This window comes from Pseudophryne corroboree, chromosome 5, assembly GCF_028390025.1.
Source record: "Pseudophryne corroboree isolate aPseCor3 chromosome 5, aPseCor3.hap2, whole genome shotgun sequence".
Lineage (NCBI taxonomy): Eukaryota > Metazoa > Chordata > Amphibia > Anura > Myobatrachidae > Pseudophryne > Pseudophryne corroboree.
In genome coordinates, this window is record NC_086448.1 from 459,213,679 (window position 1) to 459,238,317 (window position 24,639).

The following is a 24,639-nucleotide window of genomic DNA, read 5'->3' on the forward strand; positions in this document are numbered from 1 at the left end:
GGTAATGCCCCCAATAGTTTGCCTGCTTGTAGTTTAGCCACCAGTAGTAATGCCCCCCTGTAGTTTGCCGCATTGTAGTTTAGCCCCGGTAGTTATGCCCCCCTTGTAGTTTATCCCCCTGTAGTTTAGCCCCAGTAGTTTGGCCCCTGTAGTTATCCCCCAGTAGTTTGGCCCCTGTAGTTATGCCGCCAGTAGTTTGGCCCCCCTGTAGTTTAGCCCCCAAGTAGTAATGCCCCTGTAGTTAAGCCGCCAGTAGTAATGCCCCTGTAGTTACACCGCCAGTAGTAATGCCCTCCTGTAGTATGCCCCCAGTAGTTAGCCCCTTTGTAGTTTGCCCCCAGTAGATGCCCCCCCAGTAATAATGTCCCCCAGTAGTTTGCCCCCAGTAGATGCCCCCCAGTAATAATGTCCTCCACTAGTTTGCCCCTAGTAGTAATGCCCCCTAGGAGTTTGCCCCCAACAGATGACCCCCAGTAATGTCTTCCAGTAGTTTACCCCCAGTATTAATGCCCCCTAAGAGTTTGCCCCCAACAGATGACCCCCAGTAATATCTTCCAGTAATTTACCCTCAGTAGTAATGCCCCCTAGGAGTTTGCACCCAATAGATGACCCCCCAGTAGTAATGCCCCCAGTAGATGCCCCCCAGTAATAATGCCCCCAGTAGATGGCCCAAGTAAAAATGTCCCCTAGTAGTAATGCCCCCAACAGATGACCCCCCAGTAGTAATGTCCCCAGTAGATGCCCCCCAGTAATAATGCCCCCAGTAGTAATGCCCCCTAGGAGTTTGCCCCCAATAGATGACCCCCAGTAGTAATGCCCCCAGTAATAATGCCCCCAGTAGATGGCCCCCAATAAAAATGTCCCCCAGTAGCTGCCCCCAGTAGTAATGCCCCCAATAGATGACCCCCCAGTAGTAATGCCCCCAGTAGATGCTCCCCAGTAATAATGCCCCCAGTAGTTTGCCCCCAGTAGTAATGCCCCCTAGGAGTTTGCCCCCAATAGATGACCCCCCAGTAGTAATGCCCCCAGTAGATGCCCCCCCAGTAATAATGCCCCCAGTAAAAATGTCCCCCAGTAGCTGCCCCCAGTAGTAATGCCCCAATAGATGACCCCCCAGTAGTAATGCCCCCCAGTAATAATGCCCCCAGTAGTAATGCCCCCCCAGTAGTAATGCCCCTTGTTGATGCCCCCCAGTAGTAATGTCCCCCCATAGTTTGCCCCCAGTAGATGCCCCCGCTGCACTAAGGAAGAAAAAACCATCATACTTACCGAGCCCCGTTCCCGCTACCAGACCGCTGCAGTCCTCCTCTTGGCGTCCGCTCCTCAGCACTATGAGAGAGATGTCATGACTGACGTCTCTCCCATAGCGCACGCCGCACAGTGACAGCGCCGGAAGCCGGAGCTCAGTACTGAGCTCCTGCCTCTGGCTGCCGCTGTGCAGGGAGAAGGGCGCCCTCTGGTAACACAATCTCAGCGGGCGCCCGTCATCTCTCTGTGCGGCGCCGGCGCCGGGAGGGGACGAGGGACGGAGGCCACAAATGACAGGGGGGCACGGGCCCGAGTGCCCCCCCCCCCGGATCCGCCACTGTGTATGCACCTTATGTCACTTATTTGTGCATCATAATATGACAGTATTTCATGCATAACTATATTCCTCTTGTCAAATTCTTCCATGCTGACATAGGGCCTAATTCATGTTTGTACGCGATGGCTGATTATCATGCAATGGAGCATTTATTGGCAGACTGCACATTTGCTGCTGTCGCAATGTGCATGTGCAAAGGTGCCACTGTGATCTTGCTCGCAATGAGGATTTCATTGCAAAGTGGTTAACAGGAAGTGATCATTTGGAGGTGTTAATGGAGAGTTTGCAGGGAGTGGTTGGGATATCATGGCCATTTTTGGGGCGTGTATATGGTGATGGCTGAGAGCTCATACATAAAAAACATGGCATCTGAGTGTTCAGTTTGCGTAGTGTGTACATTTGTGTACAAACATAAATTAGGCAAATAATCTTCACAATATTCTCTTGGCAGACCCTGCACCTTACCAAATTGACACACAATTCCAAGTTGATCGCAGCAGGATTTTTTTTAGCAATTGGGCAAAACCATGTGCACTGCAGGGGAGGCAGATATAACATGTGCAGAGAGAGTTAGATTTGGGTGGGGTGTGTTCAATCTGCAATCTAATTTGCAGTGTAAAAATAAAGCAGCCAGTATTTACCCTGCACAGAAAATAAAATAACCCACCCAAATCTAACTCTTTCTGCACATGTTATATCTGCCTGCCCTGCAGTGCACATGGTTTTGCCCAATTGCTATCAAAAATCCTGCGCGATCAACTTGTAATTACCCCCACACTGTTAGTTTTACTGTGGTTTGTCATTTTAAATGTCTCCTTCTTTGTAACATTTATTTGCAATATCTCACTTCATACTTGCCTACCCTCCGAGAATGGCTGGGAGGCCACCAAAAATCGGGTGGCCCTCCCGGCCCCACGAAAAGATGGGCAAGTCTCCCACTTTGCCTGGCAGACCCCCGCACCCCCCCTCTCAGCCACCCACAGCAAAAGTGGGTGTTCTGAGGGGGATACGATGTGATTTGCGCTAAATCGCACCATCATAGCTCCACCTTGCGCTATTCAGTGCCTGTTTTCTCTGCATTGCGGGGCCATGATAATGCGATTGTGATGCCACCCACTGGACTGTTCACTTCCCCCACCAGCCATGCCCCCGGACAGGCCACATTGCCGCCGGCAACACCCCCATTAGCCTACCCCGCTGACACCTCCCAGAGGAGGGTGCAGCAAGGTAGGCACCTATGTGTTACTTTCAAAAGAGTTATCACAGAGGGACAACTTTATATTTTTCATGGGCTTATATAGAAATGACCTCTCCCAAGCCGATCAATTAATGGGGAATTACCTGGAAAGAATTAGCTTACATATGGGAAAATGGGGTGCAAGAGAAGATGTGACCACAGGAATTTTGAATAAACAATAGGATTTTAATACCTACCGGTAAATCCTTTTCTCTTAGTCCGTAGAGGATGCTGGGGACTCCAAAAGGACCATGGGGTATAGACGGGATCCGCAGGAGACATGGGCACTTTAAGACTTTAATGGGCGTGAACTGACTCCTCCCTTTATGCCCCTCCTCCAGACCTCAGTTATAGGAACTGTGCCCAGAGGAGACGGACATTTCGAGGAAAAGGATTTTGTTAAACTAAGGGTGAGATACATACCAGCTCACACCACAACACACCGTACAACATGGCATTTGACTAAAACCAGTTAACAGCGTGAACCAAAGAGATCAGCAACAGGCTGACCCTTACCAAAACACAACCTTCGTATTACAGATCCAGCATGCAATAGTCTGCTTAGAAGTAGGAGCGCCAACCTTGTTGGCCGCATACAGGATAAACAGCGCCTCTGTTTTCCGAACACGAGCCGTTCTGGCTACATAAATTTTCAAAGCTCTGACCACATCCAGAGACTTGGAATCCGCCAAGGCTTCAGTAGCCACAGGCACCACAATAGGTTGGTTCATGTGAAATGACGAAACCACCTTAGGCAGAAATTGTTGACGAGTTCTCAATTCCGCTCTATCCTCATGGAAAATCAGATAGGGGCTTTTGTGAGACAAAGCCGCCAACTCGGACACCCACCTTGCGGACGCCAAGGCCAACAGCATGACCACTTTACAAGTGAGAAATTTCAACTCAACCTTTTGTAAAGGTTCAAACCAATGTGACTTAAGGAAACGCAACACCACGTTAAGGTCCCATGGTGCCACTGGGGGCACAAAGGGAGGTTGGATGTGCAGAACACCCTTCACAAAAGTCTGAACTTCTGGAAGTGAGGCCAATTCCCTTTGAAAGAAAATTGATAAGGCCGAAACCTGCACTTTAATGGAGCCTAACTTCAGGCCAGCATCCACACCTGCTTGCAAAAAGTGGAGAAAACGCCCCAGCAGAAATTCTTCCGTAGGAGCCTTCTTGGATTCACACCAAGATACATATTTTCTACAAATACGGTGATAATGCTTCGCCGTTACCTCCCTTCTAGCTTTAAGTAGAGTGGGGATGACTTCCCCGGAAATACCCTTTCTGGCTAGGATTTGGCGTTCAACCGCCATGCCGTCAAACGCAACCGCGGTAAGTCCTGGAACACGCACGGCCCCTGCTGTAACAGGTCCTCTCTTAGAGGAAGAGGCCAGGGATCTCCTGTGAGCAATTCCTGAAGATCCGGATACCAGGCCCTCCGTGGCCAATCTGGAACAACGAGTATCGCCTGAACCCTTGTTCTTCTTATGATCCTTATCACCTTTGGGATGAGTGGAAGTGGAGGGAATACATAGAACGACTGAAACACCCACGGTGTCACCAGTGCGTCCACTGCTATTGCCTGAGGGTCCCTCGACCTGGAACAATATGTCTGAAGCTTCTTGTTGAGGTGAGACGCCATCATGTCTATTTGAGGAAGTCCCCAATGACTTGTCACCTCTGCAAAGACCTCTTGATGAAGACCCCACTCTCCTGGATGGAGATCGTGTCTGCTGAGGAAGTCTGCTTCCCAGTTGTCCACTCCTGGCATGAAGACCGCTGACAGAGCGCTTGCATGTTTTTCCGCCCAGCGAAGAATCTTGGCGGCCTCCGCCATTGCCGCTCTGCTCCTTGTTCCGCCCTGGCAGTTTACGTGCGCCACGGCTGTAATGTTGTCCGACTGAATCAGGATGGGCAGGTCGCGAAGAAGATGTTCCGCTTGCCGAAGGCCGTTGTAGATGGCCCTTAACTCCAGCATGTTTATGTACAGACAGGCTTCCTGGCTTGACCATCTTCCCTGGAAATTCTGTCCCTGTGTGACCGCTCCCTAACCTCGGAGACTCGCGTCCGGGGTCACCAGAACCCAATCCTGGATCCCGAACCTGCGACCCTCTAGAAGGTGAGAACTCTGGAGCCACCACAGGAGAGAAACCCTGGACCTGGGGGACAGGCTTATCTTCCGGTGCATGTGCAGATGGGACCCGGACCACTTGTCCAGCAGGTCCCACTGAAAAGTTCTTGCATGGAATCTGCCAAACGGAATGGCCTCGTAGGCCGCCACCATTTTCCCCAGCACTCGAGTGCAGTGATGAATCGACACTCTTGGCGGTTTCAGAAGTTCCTTGACCATGTTGTGGAGTTCCTGAGCCTTTTCCAATTGGAGAAAGATCCCCTGCCGTTCCGTGTCCAGAATCATGCCCAAAAATGACAGCCGTGTTGTCGGAATCAACTGTGACTTTGGTAAATTCAGGAGCCAACCATGTTGTTGCAGCACCTTCAGGGAGAGAGCAACGCTTTTTAGTATCTGCTCCCTTGACCTCGCCTTTATCAGGAGATCGTCCAAGTATGGGATAATTGTGACCCCTTGCTTGCGCAGGAGTACCATCATTTCCGCCAAAACTTTGGTGAAAATCCTCGGGGCCGTGGAAAGACCAAACGGCAACGTCTGAAATTGGTAGTGACAATCCTGAACAGCGAACCTCAGGAACGCTTGATGAGGAGGATATATGGGGACATGTAGGTATGCATCCTTTATGTCGACTGACACCATAAAATCCCCCCCTCCAGACTGGAGATCACAGCTCGGAGAGATTCCATCTTGAATTTGAATATTTTTAAATACAAGTTGAGGGATTTTAAGTTCAGAATCGGTCTGACCGAGCCATCCGGCTTCGGGACCACGAACAGGGTTGAATAGAAACCTGTCCCCTGTTGTAACGGAGGAACCGTGACAATGACTTGCTGTTGACACAGCTTTTGTATTGCCGCACACACTACCTCTCTTTCTGGGTGAGAACTGGCAAGGCCGATTTGAAAAATCGGTGTGGAGACACATCTTGGAACTCCAGTTTGTACCCCTGTGTCACAATTTCCAGCACCCAAGGATCCAGGCCCGAGCGAATCCAGACCTGAGCGAAGAGCTGAAGACGTGCCCCCACCGGTGCGGACTCCCGCAAAGGAGCCCCAGCGTCATGCGGTGGATTTGGCAGAAGGCGGGGAGGACTTCTGCTCCTGGGACCTTGCCACAGCCGACGATCTCTTTCCTCTTCCCTTACCTCTGGCTGCGAGGAAGGAAGATCCACGTCCTTTCCTGAATTTATGAGACCGAAAGGACTGCATCTGGTATTGAGGCGTTTTCTTTTGCTGCGGAGGGACAAAAGGCAAAAAGGAAGACTTACCTGCGGTAGCTGTAGAAACCAGGTCCGCGAGGCCTTCACCAAACAACACTTCACCTTTGAAGGGCAGAGCTTCCATAGCCTTTTTAGAGTCAGCATCACCATTCCACTCATGAGTCCACAATGCCCTCCTAGCCAAAACTGCCATGGCACTGGCCCTTGATCCCAAGAGGCCACTATCTCTCGCCGCTTCCCTTAGATATATTGCTGCGTCCCTGATATGACCCAGCGTCAAAAGCACGTTATCCCTATCCAGGGTGTCTATGTCAGATGACAAGTTATCTGCCCACCGTTCAATAGCGCTACTCACCCATGCCGATGCCATGGTCGGCCTGAGCAGCGTACCCGTAGTAACATAAATAGATTTTAAGGTAGTTTCCTGCTTACGATCCGCAGGATCCTTAAGGACCGCCGTGTCAGGGGACGGTAGCGCCACCTTCTTGGACAAACGTGCCAGAGCTTTGTCCACCGTGGGTGAGGATTCCCACCGTAACCTATCCTGCGAGGGAAAAGGATACGCCATAGCAATCCTCCTGGGAATCTGCAGTCTCTTGTCAGGGGATTCCCAAGCTTTTTCAAAAAGAGCGTTCAGTTCATGAGAGGGAGGAAACATTACCTCAGGTTTCTTTCCCTTAAACATACAGACCCTTGTGTCAGGGACAGAGGGGTCTTCTGTGATATGTAACACCTCTTTCATTGCCACAATCATGTACTGAATACTTTTGGCCACCTTAGGATGTAACTTGGCATCATCATAATCGACACTGGAGTCGGAATCCGTGTCGGTATCAGTGTCTGCTATCTGGGTAAATGAACGTTTCTGTGACCCTGAGGGGGCCTGAGATTGTGACAAAACATCACTTATGGATTGTCTCCATGCCAGGTTCTGAGACTCAGATTTGTCTAACCTCTTATGCAATAAAGCCACACTTGCATTTAAAACACTCCACATATCTACCCAATCAGCAGTCGGCGGTGCCGACGGAGTCACTCCCACACTCTGTTCAGCCTCCACACCAGCCTCCTCCTCCTGGGAGAAGCCTTCAACCTCAGACATGCCGACACACGCATACCGACACCCCCAAACACACTGGGCTATAGGGGACAGACCCACAGTAAGGTCCTTCAGAGAGACAGAAAGGGAGTTTGCCAGCTCACACCCAGCGCCTCACCGGTCTGAAGGAATTAAACAACGCCCCAGACCTGTAAGCGCTTATATATCAATAATCAACACCAAAATTTTGTGCCCCCCCTTCTTTTTGTGCACCCTGTTACTTGTGTACAGCAGTGAAGGGCCAGGAGCAGCGCCTCTGCAGCAAGCTGTGGAGAAAATGGCGCTGGTTAGAGCTGAAGGAGGAAGCCCCGCCCCCTATCCGGCACGCTTCGTTCCTGCTTTTATTTATACTGGCGGGGGTCTGTATACATTGCCTATGCAATGTACCCCTTCTTGCCAGTGCCAAAAAGAGGATTTCTTGCTGCCCAGGGCGCCCTCCCTGCGCCCTGCACCCATATAGAGCCGCTTGTGTGTGGGAGCAAAGGCGCGCAGCGAGAGCGCTGCGCGGTACCTCAGGAAGATCTGAAGTCTTCTGCCGCCTTTGACCAGCAGTGCTCCCTGAAAATAATAAACCTAACAAAAGTCTTTTTTAGAGAAACTCTGTAGAGCTCCCCTAAAGTGCACCCAGTCTCCTCTGGGCACAGAATCTAACTGAGTTCTGGAGGAGGGACATAGAGGGAGGAGCCAGTTCACGCCCATTAAAGTGCCCATGTTTCCTGCGGATCCCGTCTATACCCCATGGTCCTTTTGGAGTCCCCAGCATCCTCTAGGACGAAGGAGAAAACAGGCTTCAATACACAACACTGAACTGTTGACATTGTGTTGGCATTGTTGACATTGACCCTTCAGATGCAGATCCAATTGGGACTACTAATTTCCCAGAGACACAGATGTTTCAACAAACATCCAGAATGTACCAGTAATAATGTGTAAAGGTAAGATAAAATTTTGCTAAATATGCAAATTCTATCTGCACTTTAGATGTTTAACCACCTATACCAGTGGTTCCAAAACTTTTTTGAATCATGGCATCCCACAGCATCAGATTTGTTTATACGGCACCCCTAGGCCAAAAGTTTCTTATTGAGAAATTGAAATGAATAATTAACCATATTGTGTTTTTATGTCATCCTTATGGCAGTATCCTATTAGCAGTGGTACTTCACTGCTGCTAATAGCATCGCTGGGGGCTATCCTATTAGCCCCGATTGGCAGCTTCCATTTCTCCCGATACCGGCACTTATCATGGATTATGCTTTGGATGTCTCACTCAGACACCCGAAGCATAATCCGCGATAAGTGGCTGCGGAGTCACGATTACACATGGGATCAGTTCCGAATCCCATGTGTTTCGTGCGATCACGGGTCCAATTTCGGCTGGTCATATCAGCCTCTAATTGGATATTGCGATTATGGCCATCAGTCTTATATCGCAATATTTGCCCATTTTGAATGGTGAAGTGGCATTGGGGTTAATAGGCTATCGCCCTTTGGTTCAATTGCGTGGTAGGAAGCAAGATTTGCTTCAGTTGGTCCACAAAAGTAACAGCCACCAGCACTGGTTTTGTATATTACATTGACCATAACTAATTTAAATTGGTCCTGGACCACCAATCCAAGACACCCCTGCAAGTGCGCTGAGGCACCCCAGGGTGCCTAGGCACACAGGCACACAGTTTGAGAACCACTGGCCTATACAATAAGAACATGATATATATATATATATATATATATATATATATATATATATATATATATTAATATATATATATATGTGGAAGAACGAGGCGGTATATATATATATATACACACTGCTCAAAAAAATAAAGGGAACACTTAAACAACACATCCTAGATCTGAATGAATGAAATATTCTTATTAAATACTTTGTTCTTTACATAGTTGAATGTGCTGACAACAAAATCACACAAAAATTATCAATGGAAATCAAATTTATTAACCCATGGAGGGTCTGGATTTGGAGTCACACGCAAAATTAAAGTGGAAAAACACACTACAGGCTAATCCAACTTTGATGTAATGTCCTTAAAACAAGTCAAAATGAGGCTCAGTAGTGTGTGTGGCCTCCACGTGCCTGTATGACCTCCCTACAATGCCTGGATATGCTCCTGATGAGGTGGCAGATGGTCTCCTGAGGGATCTCCTCCCAAACCTGGACTAAAGCATCCGCCAACTCCTGGACAGTCTGTGGTGCAACGTGGTGTTGGTGGATAGAGCGAGACATGATGTCCCAGATGTGCTCAATTGGATTCATGTCTGGGGAACGGGCGGGCCAGTCCATAGCATCAGTGCCTTTGTCTTGCAGGAACTGCTGACACACTCCAGCCACATGAGGTCTAGCATTGTCACGTCTGTCTGTCACATGTGCTCAGTGAGAACCTGCTTTCATCTGTGAAGAGCACAGGGCTCCAGTGGTGAATTTGCCAATCTTGGTGTTCTCTGTCAAATGCCAAACCTCCTGCACGGTGTTGGGCTGTAAGCACAACCCCCACCTGTGGACGTCGGGCCCTCATACCACCCTCATGGAGTCTGTTTCTGATCGTTTGAGTAGACACATGAACATTTGTGGCTTGCTGGAGGTCATTTTGCAGGGCTCTGGCAGTGCTCCTCCTGTTCCTCCTTGCACAAAGGCGGAGGTAGCGGTCCTGCTGCTGGTTTGTTGCCCTCCTACGGCCTCCTCCACGTCTCCTGATGTACTGACCTGTCTCCTGGTAGCGCCTCCATGCTCTGGACACTACGCTGACAGACACAGCAAACCTTCTTGCCACAGGATGCTTCTCCGAACCCCTGGACGCTCTGTGCTAGCTCCACCCCCATGAATAACTCATCTGCACATGAACGATCGTGACAAGGAAGGCTGCCGTTTGCCAGGGGAGAAAGCTGAATAAAGAGGGAACGTATTTCTGGTGCTGGCAGGAAAGAGGGGGCGTGATGTGTGCATGTGTTTATTGACAAGGGGAGAGTGCTGTGAGATGACTAATATGGGGGTGGGGGGAGGGGAGAGGGCAGAGGAGGGTGCTGTCACAGCACTGTACAATCTATCATACCATCCACAATGGACCCCTACCCGGATCCACTGATCACATGTGCAGCACATATGATCAGTTGATGCGATGTACGACCCGCGGGGCCGCGCATCGCATCGTAGGGTCCATAAAAAGTATACAATATGCACAAGATACGTCATTTGATGCATCAAAACCGTGCATTCGTATACGATAAGTGTATGGCCAGCTTTAGATTTGGGTGGGGTGTGTTCAAACAGAAACCTAAATTGCAGTATAGAAATTAAACAGGCAGTATTTACCCTGCACAGAAACAATACAACCCACCCAAATCTAAATCTGTCTGCAGAGGTTATATCTGCCCCACCTACAACATGGATTTTGCCCAATTGCTAACTATTTTGGTTTGCTAACAAACCTGGATAACCCCGTAGTTTGCTGCTGCCTATTTCTCTGTGATGTAGTTTACATACACAATAACCAGATAACTGTAATAGCCAGCTACAGAGATGCCTGGGCAGACCATACAATCCTTGATGCCCGGGTAGTGATTGGGCATCTCTTGACCAGCAGCGCTGCACCTTCATGGCAGAGGACTGTGCTGCTCCTTATACTGTAATGGAACATGTACCCACATAGGACATAACCAAGGGGTGTTGCAGAACGAAAACCGGCCCCTGCTCCTGTGATTGGCTGTAGAGCAAAATGAAATAAGGGAATGAGCGCGTGATGGGATGGGAAATACTTTAAAACTAGGAAGTTACTGTACTAGTCGCTGCGGCTGCCCTCTGGTACTGCTGCCCTATGGTACTGCTGCCTTCGCACTTACGTGTGTACTGTATTGGAGAGCCGACGGTGTCCTGTACATCAGCATTACACTTGTTATATCCTGACACCGGGCACCGGGCTGTCTGCTAACCACAGCATCTCTGTCTATACGGCAGCAGCGGACAGTCACAGCGGGGCACATGGCGCTGTCAGGCCAAGGGGATAATAACCACAAGGAGGAAATGCCCTATCGCCGCCATCACGTCGTGCCAGGCTCTCCAGCCCAGCCTTCTGCAGCAGGTAATATAATCATCAGCAGGACATCATCTGTAGTATTTCTTACACCTCACACGGGGCACACATTATTATGTCGATACTATGCATGGTTGTTAAAGGTAAACACCCAGATTAATACATCATCCCCTCCCTACCACCCAATTTTATTTACTCATCTGACAGATGATTGTGGTTCTTGCAAGTTACCAGTAACATTACCAGTAACATTACTCAGTAATGTTACTGTTGTTGCAGCACTTTGTGGGTTCTGAATTCAAGACAATATAGTAAAATACACACATAACACAGACAGGGGTGTGGATCATTAGATCGACAGTGTGTAGGTCGACAATATTTATGTCGACCACAATGTCGACAGTCACTAGGTCGACAGGGTCAGAAGGTCGACATGCTCTAGGTCGACAGGTCAAAAGGTCGACATCAGGTTGTTGTTTTTTTGGTGTCGTTTTCTTCGTAGAGTGACCAGGAAGCCGAATTAGTGCACTGTGTCCCCTCGCATTCGGGTAAGGTGACTCGCTCCGCTACCCCTTCGCTCGGCACAGATTACCGTTCCAATCGTAGTCCACATGGATCGTTAAGTATGAAAAAGTTAAAAAAAGATTAAAAAAAAACAAAAAAAAACTCATGTTGACCTTTTGACCTGTTGACCTAGAACATGTCGACCTTCTGATCCTGTCGACCTTCTGACCCTGTCGACCTAGTGAATGTCGACCTATAGTGGTCGACCTAAACATTGTCGACCTAGACACTGTCGATCTTCAGACCGGATCCCCACAGACAGTAATGATTACTGGGTTATGTGTGTATTGAACTGTATTGTCTTGAATTCAGCACCCACAAATGTCAAAATTGTTTAGTCAATATGTAAACATAGAATATACCATAAATAGTATGTATTTTATAGTTAAATACTTCAGTGTAGTATACCCTATACAGAAACCAAGTAGGAGCAACCAGTTATCCAAAATTGTGTCCTTGTGCTTGAGGTCCGTCTAGCAGGTACTACTGAGAGGAATGCATGCACTACGATATAGTAACATCCATCCATATATAGCGGGAGATTTATCTATGCTTGGAGAGAGATACAGTAATGTGGAGAGAGATACAAAGTATGAAATGAATTGGTGCCGGTCATTTTTCAAACAGCCTGTATAATGACAGTTATGCCAGGTACACACTAGGCGATTCATCAGACTATATAATGTCCCGATGCAGATAGGAACAATATACCGGCCACATCGCTTAGTGTGTTCCTGCTATCGTGCGCTGCCACAGGTCGTTCCCTGGTTCGTCCTATTGGGTGTGCTGCATGCCCAATGGAACAACCAAGGGAATGACGGCCAGCATTTTAAATGTATTTCTCTATCGTCCTAAGTGGATGCTGGGGTTCCTGAAAGGACCATGGGGAATAGCGGCTCCGCAGGAGACAGGGCACAAAAAAGTAAAGCTTTTACCAGATCAGGTGGTGTGCACTGGCTCCTCCCCCTATGACCCTCCTCCAGACTCCAGTTAGATTTTGTGCCCGAACGAGAAGGGTGCAATCTAGGTGGCTCTCCTAAAGAGCTGCTTAGAGAAAGTTTAGCTTAGGTTTTTTACTTTACAGTGAGTCCTGCTGGCAACAGGATCACTGCAACGAGGGACTTAGGGGAGAAGTAGTGAACTCACCTGCGTGCAGAGTGGATTTGCTGCTTGGCTACTGGACACTAGCTCCAGAGGGACGATCACAGGTACAGCCTGGATGGTCACCGGAGCCGCGCCGCCGGCCCCCTTGCAGACGCTGAAGAGAGAAGAGGTCCAAAATCGGCGGCTGAAGACTCCTGAGTCTTCATAAAGGTAGCGCACAGCACTGCAGCTGTGCGCCATTTTCCTCTCAGCACACTTCACACAACAGTCACTGAGGGTGCAGAGCGCTGGGGGGGGCGCTCTGAGAGGCAAATAAAAACCTTATTAGAGGCAAAAAATACCTCACATATAGCCCACAGAGGCTATATGGAGATATTTAACCCCTGCCTAACTTCAAAAATAGCGGGAGACGAGCCCGCCGAAAAAGGGGCGGGGCCTATCTCCTCAGCACACAGCGCCATTTTCTCTCACAGAAAAGCTGGAGAGAAGGCTCCCAGGCTCTCCCCTGCACTGCACTACAGAAACAGGGTTAAAACAGAGAGGGGGGGCAATGATTTTGGCGATATTGTATATATATAAAAGATGCTATAAGGGAGAAACACTTATATAAGGTTGTCCCTATATAATTATAGCGTTTTTGGTGTGTGCTGGCAGACTCTCCCTCTGTCTCCCCAAAGGGCTAGTGGGTCCTGTCCTCTGTCAGAGCATTCCCGGTGTGTGTGCTGTGTGTCGGTACGTGTGTGTCGACATGTATGAGGACGATGTTGGTGAGGAGGCGGAGAAATTGCCTGTAATGGTGATGTCACTCTCTAGGGAGTCGACACCGGAATGGATGGCTTATTTAGAGAATTACGTGAGAATGTCAACACGCTGCAAGGTCGGTTGACGACATGAGACGGCCGACAATCTATTAGGACCGGTCCAGGCGTCTCAGAAACACCGTCAGGGGTTTTAAAAACGCCCATTTACCTCAGTCGGTCGACACAGACACAGACACGGACACTGAATACAGTGTCGACGGTGAATAAACAAACGTATTTCTCATTAGGGCCACACGTTAAGGGCAATGAAGGAGGTGTTACGTGTTTCTGATACTACAAGTACCACAAGAAAGGGTATTATGTGGGAGTGAAAAAACTACCTGTAGTTTTTCCTGAATCAGATAAAATAAAATGAAGTGTGTGATGATGCGTAGGGTTACCCCGATAGCAAATATTGGCGTTATACCCTTTCCCGCCAGAAATTAGGGTACGTTGGGAAACACCCCTTAGGGTGATAAGGCGCTCACACGCTTATCAAGTGGCGTTACCGTCTCCAGATACGGCCGCCCTCAAGGAGCCAGCTGATAGGAAGCTGGAAAAATATCCTAAAAAGTATATACACACATACGGTGGTTATACTGCGACCAGCGATCGCCATCAGCCTGGAGATGCAGTGCTGGGTTGGCTTGGTCGGATTCCCTGACTGAAAATATTTTATTCATGTAGAGCATTTAATAGGATGCATTCTATATATATGTATGTGAGATGCACAGAGGGATATTTGCTCTCTGGCATCAAGATAAGTGCGTTGTCCATATCTCCCAGAAGATGTCAGGGACACGACAGTGGTCAGGTGATACAGATCCCATACGGCAGATGGAAGTATTGCTGTATAAAGGGAAGGAGTTATTTGGGGGTCGGTCCATCGGACCTGGGGACCACAGCAACAGCTGGGAAATCCAACCTTTTTTACCCCAAGTTACATCTCAGCTAAAAAAGACACCGTCTTTTCAGCCTCAATCTTTCCTTTCCCATGAGGGCATGCAGGCAAAAGGCCAGTCATATCTGCCCAGACATAGAGGTAAGGGAAGTAGACTGCAGCAGGCAGCCCTTTCCCAGGAAAAGAAGCCCTCCACCGCGTCTGCCAAGTCCTCAGCATGACGCTGGGGCCGTGCAAGCGGACTCAAGGTGGGGGGGTAGTCTCAAGAGTCTCAGGGCGCAGTGGGATCACTCGCAAGTTGACCCCTAGATCGTACGAGTATTATCCCAGGGGTAAAGATTGGAGAGTCGAGACATCTTCTCCTCGCAGGTTCCTGAAGTCTGCCTTACCAACGGCTCCCTCCGACAGGGAGGCAGCATTGGAAACAATTCACAAGCTGTATATCCAGCAGGTGATAATCAAAGTACCCCTCCTACGACAAGGAAAAGGGTATTATTTTTCCACACTATATTGTGGTACTGAAGCCAGACGGCTTGGTGACACATAGTCTAAATCTAAAATGTTTTGAACACTTACATAAAAGGTTCAAATCGAGATAAAGTCACTCAGAGCAGTGATAGCGAACCGGAAAAAAGGGGACTATATGGTGTCCCTGGACATCAAGGATTACCTCCATGTCCAAATTTGGTCCTTCTCATCAAGGGTACCTCTGGTTCGTGGTACAGAACTGTCAATATCAGTTTCAGACGATGCCGTTTGAATTATCCACGGCACCCCGGGCCTTTTTACCAAGGTAATGGCCGAAAAGATGTTTCTTCAAAGAAAAAAGGCATCTAAATTATCCCTTACTTGCACGACCTAAAAAGGGCAAGTTCCAGAGAACAGTTGGAGGTCGGAAGAGCACTATCTAAAGTAGTTCTTCGACGGCACGACTGGATTCTAAATATTCCAAGAATCGCAGCTGTTTTCCGACGATACGTCTGCTGTTCCTAGGGATGATTCTGGACACGGTTCAGAAAAAGGTTTTTCTTCCCGAGGAAAAAGCCAAGGAGTTATCCGACCTGTCAGGAACCTCCTAAAACCAGGAAAGGTGTCTGTACATCAATGCACAAGAGTCCTGGGAAAAATGGTGGCTTTTTACGAAGCAATTCCATTCGGCAGATTCCATGCAAGAATTTTCCAAAGGGATCTGTTGGACAAATGGTCAGGGTCGCATCCTCAGATGCACCTGCGAATAACCCTGTCGCCAAGGACAAGGGTATATCTTCTGTGGTGGTTGCAAAAGGCTCATCTATTGGAGGGCCGCAGATTCGGCATACAGGATTTGATCCTGGTGACCACGGACGCCAGCCTGAGAGGTTGGGGAGCAGTCACACAAGGAAGAAACTTCCAGGGGGTATGGACGAACCTGGAAAAGTCTCTTCACATAAACATTCTGGTACTAAGAGCAATCTAAAATGCTCTAAGCCAGGCGGAACCACTCCTGCAAGGAAAACCGGTGTTGATTCAGTCGGACAACATCACGGCGGTCGCCCATGTAAACAGACAGGGCGGCACAAGAAGCAGGAGTGCAATGGCAGAAGCTGCCAACATTCTTCGCTGGGCGGAGAATCACGTAATAGCACTGTCAGCAGTGTTCTTCCCGGGCGTGGACAACTGGGAAGCAGACTTCCTCAGCAGACACGATATTCACCCGGGAGAGGGGGGTCTTCATCCAGAAGTCTTCCACATGCTAATAAACTGTTGGGAAAGACCAATGGTAGACATGATGGCGTCTCGCCTCAACAAGAAACTGGACAAGTATTGCGCCAGGTCAAGAGATCCACAGGCAATAGCTGTGGACGCACTGGTAACACCTTGGGTGTACAAATCAGTATATGTGTTTCCTCCTCTGCCTCTCATACCAAAGGTATTGAAGATTATACGGTGAGGAGGAGTAAGAACAATACTAGTGGCTCCGGATTGGCCAAGAAGGACTTGGTACCCGGAACTTCAAGAGTTGGTCACGGACGACCCGTGCCCTCTACTTCTGAGAAGGGACCTGCTACAACAGGGTCCCTGTCTCTTTCAAGACTTACCGCGGCTGCGTTTGACGGCATGGCGGTTGAACGCCAGATCCTAAAAGGGAAAGGCATTCCAGAAGAAGTCATTCCTACCTTGATTAAGGCAAGGAAGGAAGTCACCGCGAAACATTATCACCGCATTTGGCGAAAATATGTCGCGTGGTGCGAGGATCGGAGTGTTCCGACGGAGGAATTTCAACTGGGTCGTTTCCTACATTTCCTACAATCAGGATTGTCTATGGGTCTCAAATTGAGATCTATTAAGGTTCAAATTTCGGCCCTGTCAATATTCTTCCAAAAAGAATTGGCCTCAGTTCCTGAGGTACAGACTTTTGTTAAAGGAGTACTGCATATACAGCCTCCTGTGGTGCCTCCGGTGGCACCGTGGGATCTAAATGTAGTTTTAGATTTCCTCAAATCCCATTGGTTTGAACCATTGAAAAAGGTGGATTTTAAATATCTCACATGGAAAGTGACTATGTTACTGGCCCTGGCTTCCGCCAGGAGAGTATCTGAATTGGCGGCTTTATCTTATAAAAGCCCTTATCTAATCTTCCATTCGGATAGGGCAGAACTGAGGACTCGTCCGCATTTTCTCCCTAAGGTGGTATCAGCGTTTCACCTGAACCAACCTATTGTGGTGCCTGCGGCCACTGGCGACTTGGAGGACTCCAAGTTGTTGGACGTTGTCAGAGCCTTAAAAATATACATTTCAAGGACGGCTGAAGTCAGAAAATCTGACTCGCTGTTGATACTATATGCACCCAACAAGTTGGGTGCCCCTGCTTCTAAGCAGACGATTGCTCGTTGGATTTGTAACACAATTCAACTTGCTCATTCTGTGGCAGGCCTGCCACAGCCTAAATCTGTTAAGGCCCATTCCACAAGGAAGGTGGGCTCATCTTGGGCGGCTGCCCGAGGGGTCTCGGCATTACAATTCTGCCGAGCAGCTACGTGGTCGGGGGAAAACACGTTTGTAAAATTCTACAAATTTGATACCCTGGCAAAAGAGGACTTGGAATTCTCTCATTCGGTGCTGCAGAGTCATCCGCACTCTCCCGCCCGTTTGGGAGCTTTGGTATAATCCCCATGGTCCTTTCAGGAACCCCAGCATCCACTTAGGACGATAGAGAAAATAAGAATTTACTTACCGATAATTCTATTTCTCGGAGTCCGTAGTGGATGCTGGGCGCCCATCCCAAGTGCGGATTATCTGCAATACTGTACATAGTTATTGTTAACAAATTCGGGTTATATTGTTAAGGAGCCATCTTTAAGAGGCTCTTTCTGTTATCATACTGTTAACTGGGTTTAGATCACAAGTTGTACGGTGTGATTGGTGTGGCTGGTATGAGTCTTACCCGGGATTCAAATTGCCTCCCTTATTGTGTACGCTCGTCCGGGCACAGTACCTAACTGGAGTCTGGAGGAGGGTCATAGGGGGAGGAGCCAGTGCACACCACCTGATCTGGTAAAAGCTTTACTTTTTTGTGCCCTGTCTCCTGCGGAGCCGCTATTCCCCATGGTCCTTTCAGGAACCCCAGCATCCACTACGGACTCCGAGAAATAGAATTATCGGTAAGTAAATTCTTATTTTTGCCAAATGTATTGTGGCGTCTCATCATGCTGTTGCTGGGTACTTAAGGGGGGTACACACTGAGAGATCCGTGCTTAATTTCTAAGTTAAGCACGGAACACTCCGTGTGTATGCCCATAGCGATAGCGATGCGCTGCCCTGCGCGTTGCTATCGCCAGTTCTAGATTGTGCCTGCATGCACCGCTGTGTGAACTGAGCGCCCTCCCCGTGTCCCCCCACTCGCTCAGCACACATCGCGCTGAGTGCTGAGTGGGGCAGAGATGTGTGCTGAGTGGTCTGTGATAGATCGCTTAGCACACCTCTAGGTGTGTACCCCCCTTTACAGTGTGTACCCAGCAATAGAAGTATATTGGTTTGTACTTTATCTCTTTCCACTTTATAGCTTTCCAAGTTTGCTAAATCTCCTACAAATTATCTTAATCCTGCATATTAATGTAATGTATTAATGTAATTTCTATGCTGAAGAGAGTTGCTGTCCTCTTTGCTCACAGGGCTATGTAGCCAGATAGTGATGACTTATACGTTTATAATTATAGTATTACAATTTCTCACTTACTTTATATGGGCCATACATCAGTTCTACGATTCCCCAATGCAATACATGTCAAAATCCCGATTTGACAATGCGGACCAATTTTGGACGGAAGCAGTGTGTCGTGAAATCCAACATGTTGTATTTCCACCTGATTACCCAAGCCAGCCGTCGACAGAAAGAGGAATTGTGTCAGTCAGTTGCAGATGTATGGGCCCCATACTCTTGGGGCACACCAGCTAAATCTGCATACATTGAATAATCCAAAAGAATACTGTTTAGGACCATTTTCCCCTCAATTCACACTGCATGCACATAACTACTTAGCATTAAAATACAAATGGACTTATATTAAAGAACAATTTCTAGCATTCATTAATACACTGTATACAAAGTTGATATAGTTTCGATAAACTTGGGGGTATATATTGCAGCCTTCATTTTAATCTTATTGGCAAACATTACAGATAACTTTTTACCCAGAAAACTTCTGATATTAGAGAGAAATACAATACAGTCATTTGTAATTCGTTATATAGCAAATCTAGTTTTGAGTATTTCAAGTTCTCTAAAGCAACTGTAAAGTTTACATTTACATTTAATATTAAGATTAGTGATCTAGAGCGTTTTACATTTTACATTATTATTTGACACCAAAGTGAAGTAGCTGGCAAATTTTATAACCTGAACCAATTACTGTAACGGTCACGTGGATCTCCCACTTTTTATTTTATTTAAAAAAGCACAGGAGTCCTAGAACAGTTGTATTAACAGAAGTCGATTGATACTGTACACGTGGGTGTCCCATCTGTAGGAGTTACAGAGTGTGTGCAAACACAAGTGGCAGCAATCACCATGAGTGCAGGCTGGTACTTATTGTAATGCTGCACTCATCTATAAAATGTTGCCTAGCTGCACGCCGTAATCCACAGTGTACACATATGAATGACCCTGTCTTGCCTGGCAAAGCTGCAGCTGTTCCTTTTTAAAATCCAGCTGTATCTTGGCCGACTGTACTCTCTCTGTTCTAGCATAATAAAGTTTTTATTTTCACAATACTGTATTTTCTCTGACGTCCTAGTGGATGCTGGGGCTCCGTAAGGACCATGGGGATATAGCGGCTCCGCAGGAGACAGGGCACAAAATAAAAGCTTAAGGATCAGGTGGTGTGCACTGGCTCCTCCCCCTATGACCCTCCTCCAAGCCTCAGTTAGATTTTTGTGCCCGGCCGAGAAGGGTGCAATCTAGGTGGCTCTCCTGAGCTGCTTAGAATAAAAGTTTAGTTAGTTTTTTTTATTTTCAGTGAGTCCTGCTGGCAACAGGCTCACTGCATCGTGGGACTAAGGGGAGAAGAAACGGACTCACCTGAGTGCAGAGTGGATCGGGTTTCTTAGGCTACTGGACACTAGCTCCAGAGGGACGATCACAGGTTCAGCCTGGATGGGTCACCGGAGCCGCGCCGCCGTCCCCCTTACAGAGCCAGAAGAGACGAAGATGTCCGGTGAAATCGGCGGCAGAAGACATCCTGTCTTCAGACTAAGGTAGCGCACAGCACCGCAGCTGTGCGCCATTGCTCTCAGCACACTTCACACTCCGGTCACTGAGGGTGCAGGGCGCTGGGGGGGGAGCGCCCTGAGACGCAATATAACAGAAAACCTTAGGTGGCAAAACAGAATACATCACATATAGCTCCTGGGCTATATGGATGTATTTTAATCCCCTGCCATTTTACACAAAAAAGCGGGAGATAAGGACGTCGTGAAGGGGCGGAGCCTATCTCCTCAGCACACAAGCGCCATTTTCCCTCACAGCTCCGCTGGAAGGACGGCTCCCTGACTCTCCCCTGCAGTCCTGCTTCAGAATCAGGGTAAAAAAGAGAAGGGGGGGCATTGTTGGCAGCAAATAACAATAATTAACAGCAGCTATAAGGGAATAACACTTATATAAGGTTATCCCTGTATATATATATAGCGCTGGGTGTGTGCTGGCAGACTCTCCCTCTGTCTCTCCAAAGGGCTAAGTGGGGTCCTGTCCTCTATCAGAGCATTCCCGGTGTGTGTGTGCTGTGTGTCGGTACGCGTGTGTCGACATGTATGAGGAGGAAAATTATGTGGAGGCGGAGCAGTTGCCTGCGTTGGTGATGTCACCCCCTAGGGAGTCGACACCTGACTGGATGATTGTATTTAAACAATTAAGTGATAATGTCAGCAATTTGCAAAAAACTGTGGACGACATGAGACAGCCGGCAAATCAGTTAGTGCCTGTCCAGGCGTCTCAGACACCGTCAGGGGCGCTAAAACGCCCGTTACCTCAGTGGGTCGACACAGACCCTGACACAGATACTGAGTCTAGTGTCGACGGTGACGAGACAAACGTAATGTCCAGTAGGGCCACACGTTACATGATCACGGCAATGAAAGAGGCATTGAACCTTTCTGACACTACAAGTACCACAAAGAAGGGTATTATGTGGGGTGAGAAAAAACTACCAATATTTTTTCCTGAGTCAGAGGAAATAAATGAGGTGTGTGAAAAAGCGTGGGTTTCTCCCGATAAAAAACAGCTAATTTCTAAAAAATTATTAGCATTATATCCTTTCCCGCCAGAGGTTAGGGCGCGTTGGGAAACACCCCCTAGGGTAGATAAGGCGCTCACACGTTTATCTAAACAAGTAGCGTTACCGTCTCCTGATACGGCTACCCTCAAAGAACCAGCTGATAGAAGGCTGGAAAATATCCTAAAAAGTATATACACACATACTGGTGTTATACTGCGACCAGCAATCGCCTCAGCCTGGATGTGCAGTGCTGGAGTCGCATGGTCGGATTCCCTGACTGAGAATATTGATACCCTGGATAGGGACAATATTTTGTTAACTATAGAACATTTAAAGGATGCATTATTATATATGCGTGATGCACAGAGGGATATTTGCACCCTGGCATCAAGAGTAAGTGCTATGTCCATCTCTGCCAGAAGAGCGTTGTGGACGCGACAGTGGTCAGGGGATGCGGATTCCAAACGGCACATGGAAGTATTGCCGTATAAAGGGGAGGAGTTATTTGGGGCTGGTCTATCGGACCTGGTGGCCACGGCAACGGCTGGAAAATCCACCTTTTTACCCCAGGTCACTCCACATCAGCAAAAAAAGACACCGTCTTTTCAATCTCAGTCCTTTCGTTCCCATAAGTACAAGCGAGCAAAAGGCCACTCCTTTCTGCCCCGGGGCAGAGGAAGAGGAAAAAGACTGCACCATGCAGCCGCTTCCCAAGAGCAGAAGCCCTCCCCTGCTTCTGCCAAGTCTTCAGCATGACGCTGGGGCTTTACAAGCAGACTCAGATATGGTGGGGGCCCGTCTCAAAAATTTCAACGCGCAGTGGGCTCACTCGCAAGTGGATCCCTGGATTCTACAGGTAGTATCGCAGGGGTACAAACTGGAATTCGAGGCGTTTCCCCCTCATCGTTTCCTGAAGTCTGCTTTACCAAAGTCTCCCTCCGACAGGGAGGCAGTTCTAGAAGCCATTCACAAGCTGTATTCCCAGCAGGTGATAATCAAGGTACCCCTCCTGCAACAAGGAAAGGGGTATTATTCCACGCTGTTTGTGGTACCGAAGCCGGACGGCTCGGTGAGACCAATTTTAAATCTGAAATCCTTGAACACTTACATAAAAAGGTTCAAATTCAAGATGGAGTCACTCAGAGCAGTGATAGCGAACCTGGAAGAAGGGGACTATATGGTGTCTCTGGACATCAAAGATGCTTATCTCCACGTCCCGATATACCCTTCTCACCAAGGGTACCTCAGGTTTGTAGTACTAAACTGTCATTATCAGTTTCAGACGCTGCCGTTTGGATTGTCCACGGCACCTCGGGTCTTTACCAAGGTAATGGCCGAAATGATGATTCTTCTACGAAGAAAAGGCATTTCAATTATCCCTTACTTGGACGATCTCCTGATAAGGGCAAGATCCAGGGAACAGTTAGAAGTCGGAGTAGCACTATCTCAGGTAGTGTTACGTCAGCACGGGTGGATTCTAAATATTCCAAAATCGCAGCTGATTCCAACGACACGTCTACTGTTCCTAGGAATGATTCTGGACACAGTCCAGAAGAAGGTGTTTCTCCCGGAGGAGAAGGCCAGGGAGTTATCCGAGCTAGTCAGGAACCTCCTAAAACCAGGACAGGTCTCAGTGCATCAGTGCACGAGGGTCCTGGGGAAAATGGTGGCTTCTTACGAAGCGATTCCATTCGGAAGATTCCATGCAAGAACATTTCAGTGGGATCTACTGGACAAATGGTCCGGATCGCATCTGCAGATGCATCAGCGGATAACCCTGTCGCCAAGGACAAGGGTGTCTCTCCTGTGGTGGCTGCAGAGTGCTCATCTACTAGAGGGCCGCAGATTTGGCATTCAGGATTGGATCCTGGTAACCACGGATGCCAGCCTGAGAGGCTGGGGAGCAGTCACACAGGGAAGGAATTTCCAGGGCCTGTGGTCAAGCTTGGAAACGTCTCTTCATATAAACATTCTGGAACTAAGGGCCATTTACAATGCCCTAAGTCAAGCAAAACCTCTGCTTCAGGGTCAGGCGGTGTTGATCCAATCGGACAACATCACGTCAGTCGCCCACGTAAACAGACAGGGCGGCACGAGAAGCAGGAGGGCAATGGCAGAAGCTGCAAGGATTCTTCGCTGGGCGGAAAATCATGTGATAGCACTGTCAGCAGTATTCATTCCGGGAGTGGACAACTGGGAAGCAGACTTCCTCAGCAGACACGACCTTCACCCGGGAGAGTGGGGACTTCACCCAGAAGTCTTCCACCTGATTGTAAACCGTTGGGAAAAACCAAAGGTGGACATGATGGCGTCACGTCTAAACAAAAAACTGGACAGATATTGCGCCAGGTCAAGGGACCCTCAGGCAATAGCAGTGGACGCTCTGGTAACGCCGTGGGTGTACCAGTCAGTGTATGTGTTCCCTCCTCTGCCTCTCATACCAAAAGTACTGAGAATCATAAGAAGGAGAGGAGTAAGAACTATACTCGTGGTTCCGGATTGGCCAAGACGGACTTGGTACCCGGAACTTCAAGAGATGCTCACGGACGAACCGTGGCCTCTACCTCTAAGAAAGGACCTGCTACTGCAGGGGCCTTGTCTGTTCCAAGACTTACCACGGCTGCGTTTGACGGCATGGCGGTTGAACGCCGGATCCTGAGGGAAAAAGGCATTCCAGAAGAAGTCATCCCTACTCTGGTCAAAGCCAGGAAGGACGTAACCGCAAAACATTATCACCGCATTTGGCGTAAATATGTTGCGTGGTGTGAGGCCAAGAAGGCCCCTACAGAGGAATTTCAACTGGGTCGTTTCCTTCATTTCCTGCAAACAGGACTGTCTATGGGCCTAAAATTAGGGTCCATTAAGGTTCAAATTTCGGCCCTGTCGATTTTCTTCCAGAAAGAACTGGCTTCAGTACCTGAAGTTCAGACATTTGTAAAAGGGGTGCTGCACATACAGCCTCCTTTTGTGCCTCCAGTGGCACCTTGGGATCTCAATGTGGTGTTGAGTTTTCTAAAGTCACATTGGTTTGAACCACTTTCCACTGTGGACTTAAAATATCTCACATGGAAGGTGTCGATGCTGTTAGCCTTGGCTTCAGCCAGGCGTGTGTCAGAATTGGCGGCTTTATCATATAAAAGCCCTTACTTGATATTTCATTCTGACAGGGCGGAATTGAGGACTCGTCCTCAATTTCTA

The 24,639-nt window shown here is 48.3% G+C and overlaps 1 protein-coding gene across 1 annotated transcript in view; it reads left to right on the top strand.

The window, feature by feature from the left end:
• Positions 1–11,067: 11,067 nt before the first annotated feature.
• The window catches only part of OTULINL (OTU deubiquitinase with linear linkage specificity like), a 180,780-nt gene continuing 167,208 nt past the window's right edge, over positions 11,068–24,639 (top strand). Inside the window, exon 1 of the mRNA XM_063922942.1 lies at positions 11,068–11,371. Within this exon, the coding sequence (XP_063779012.1) occupies positions 11,272–11,371 (100 nt within the window). The 5' untranslated portion in view covers positions 11,068–11,271. The remainder of the gene's footprint in view (positions 11,372–24,639) is intronic.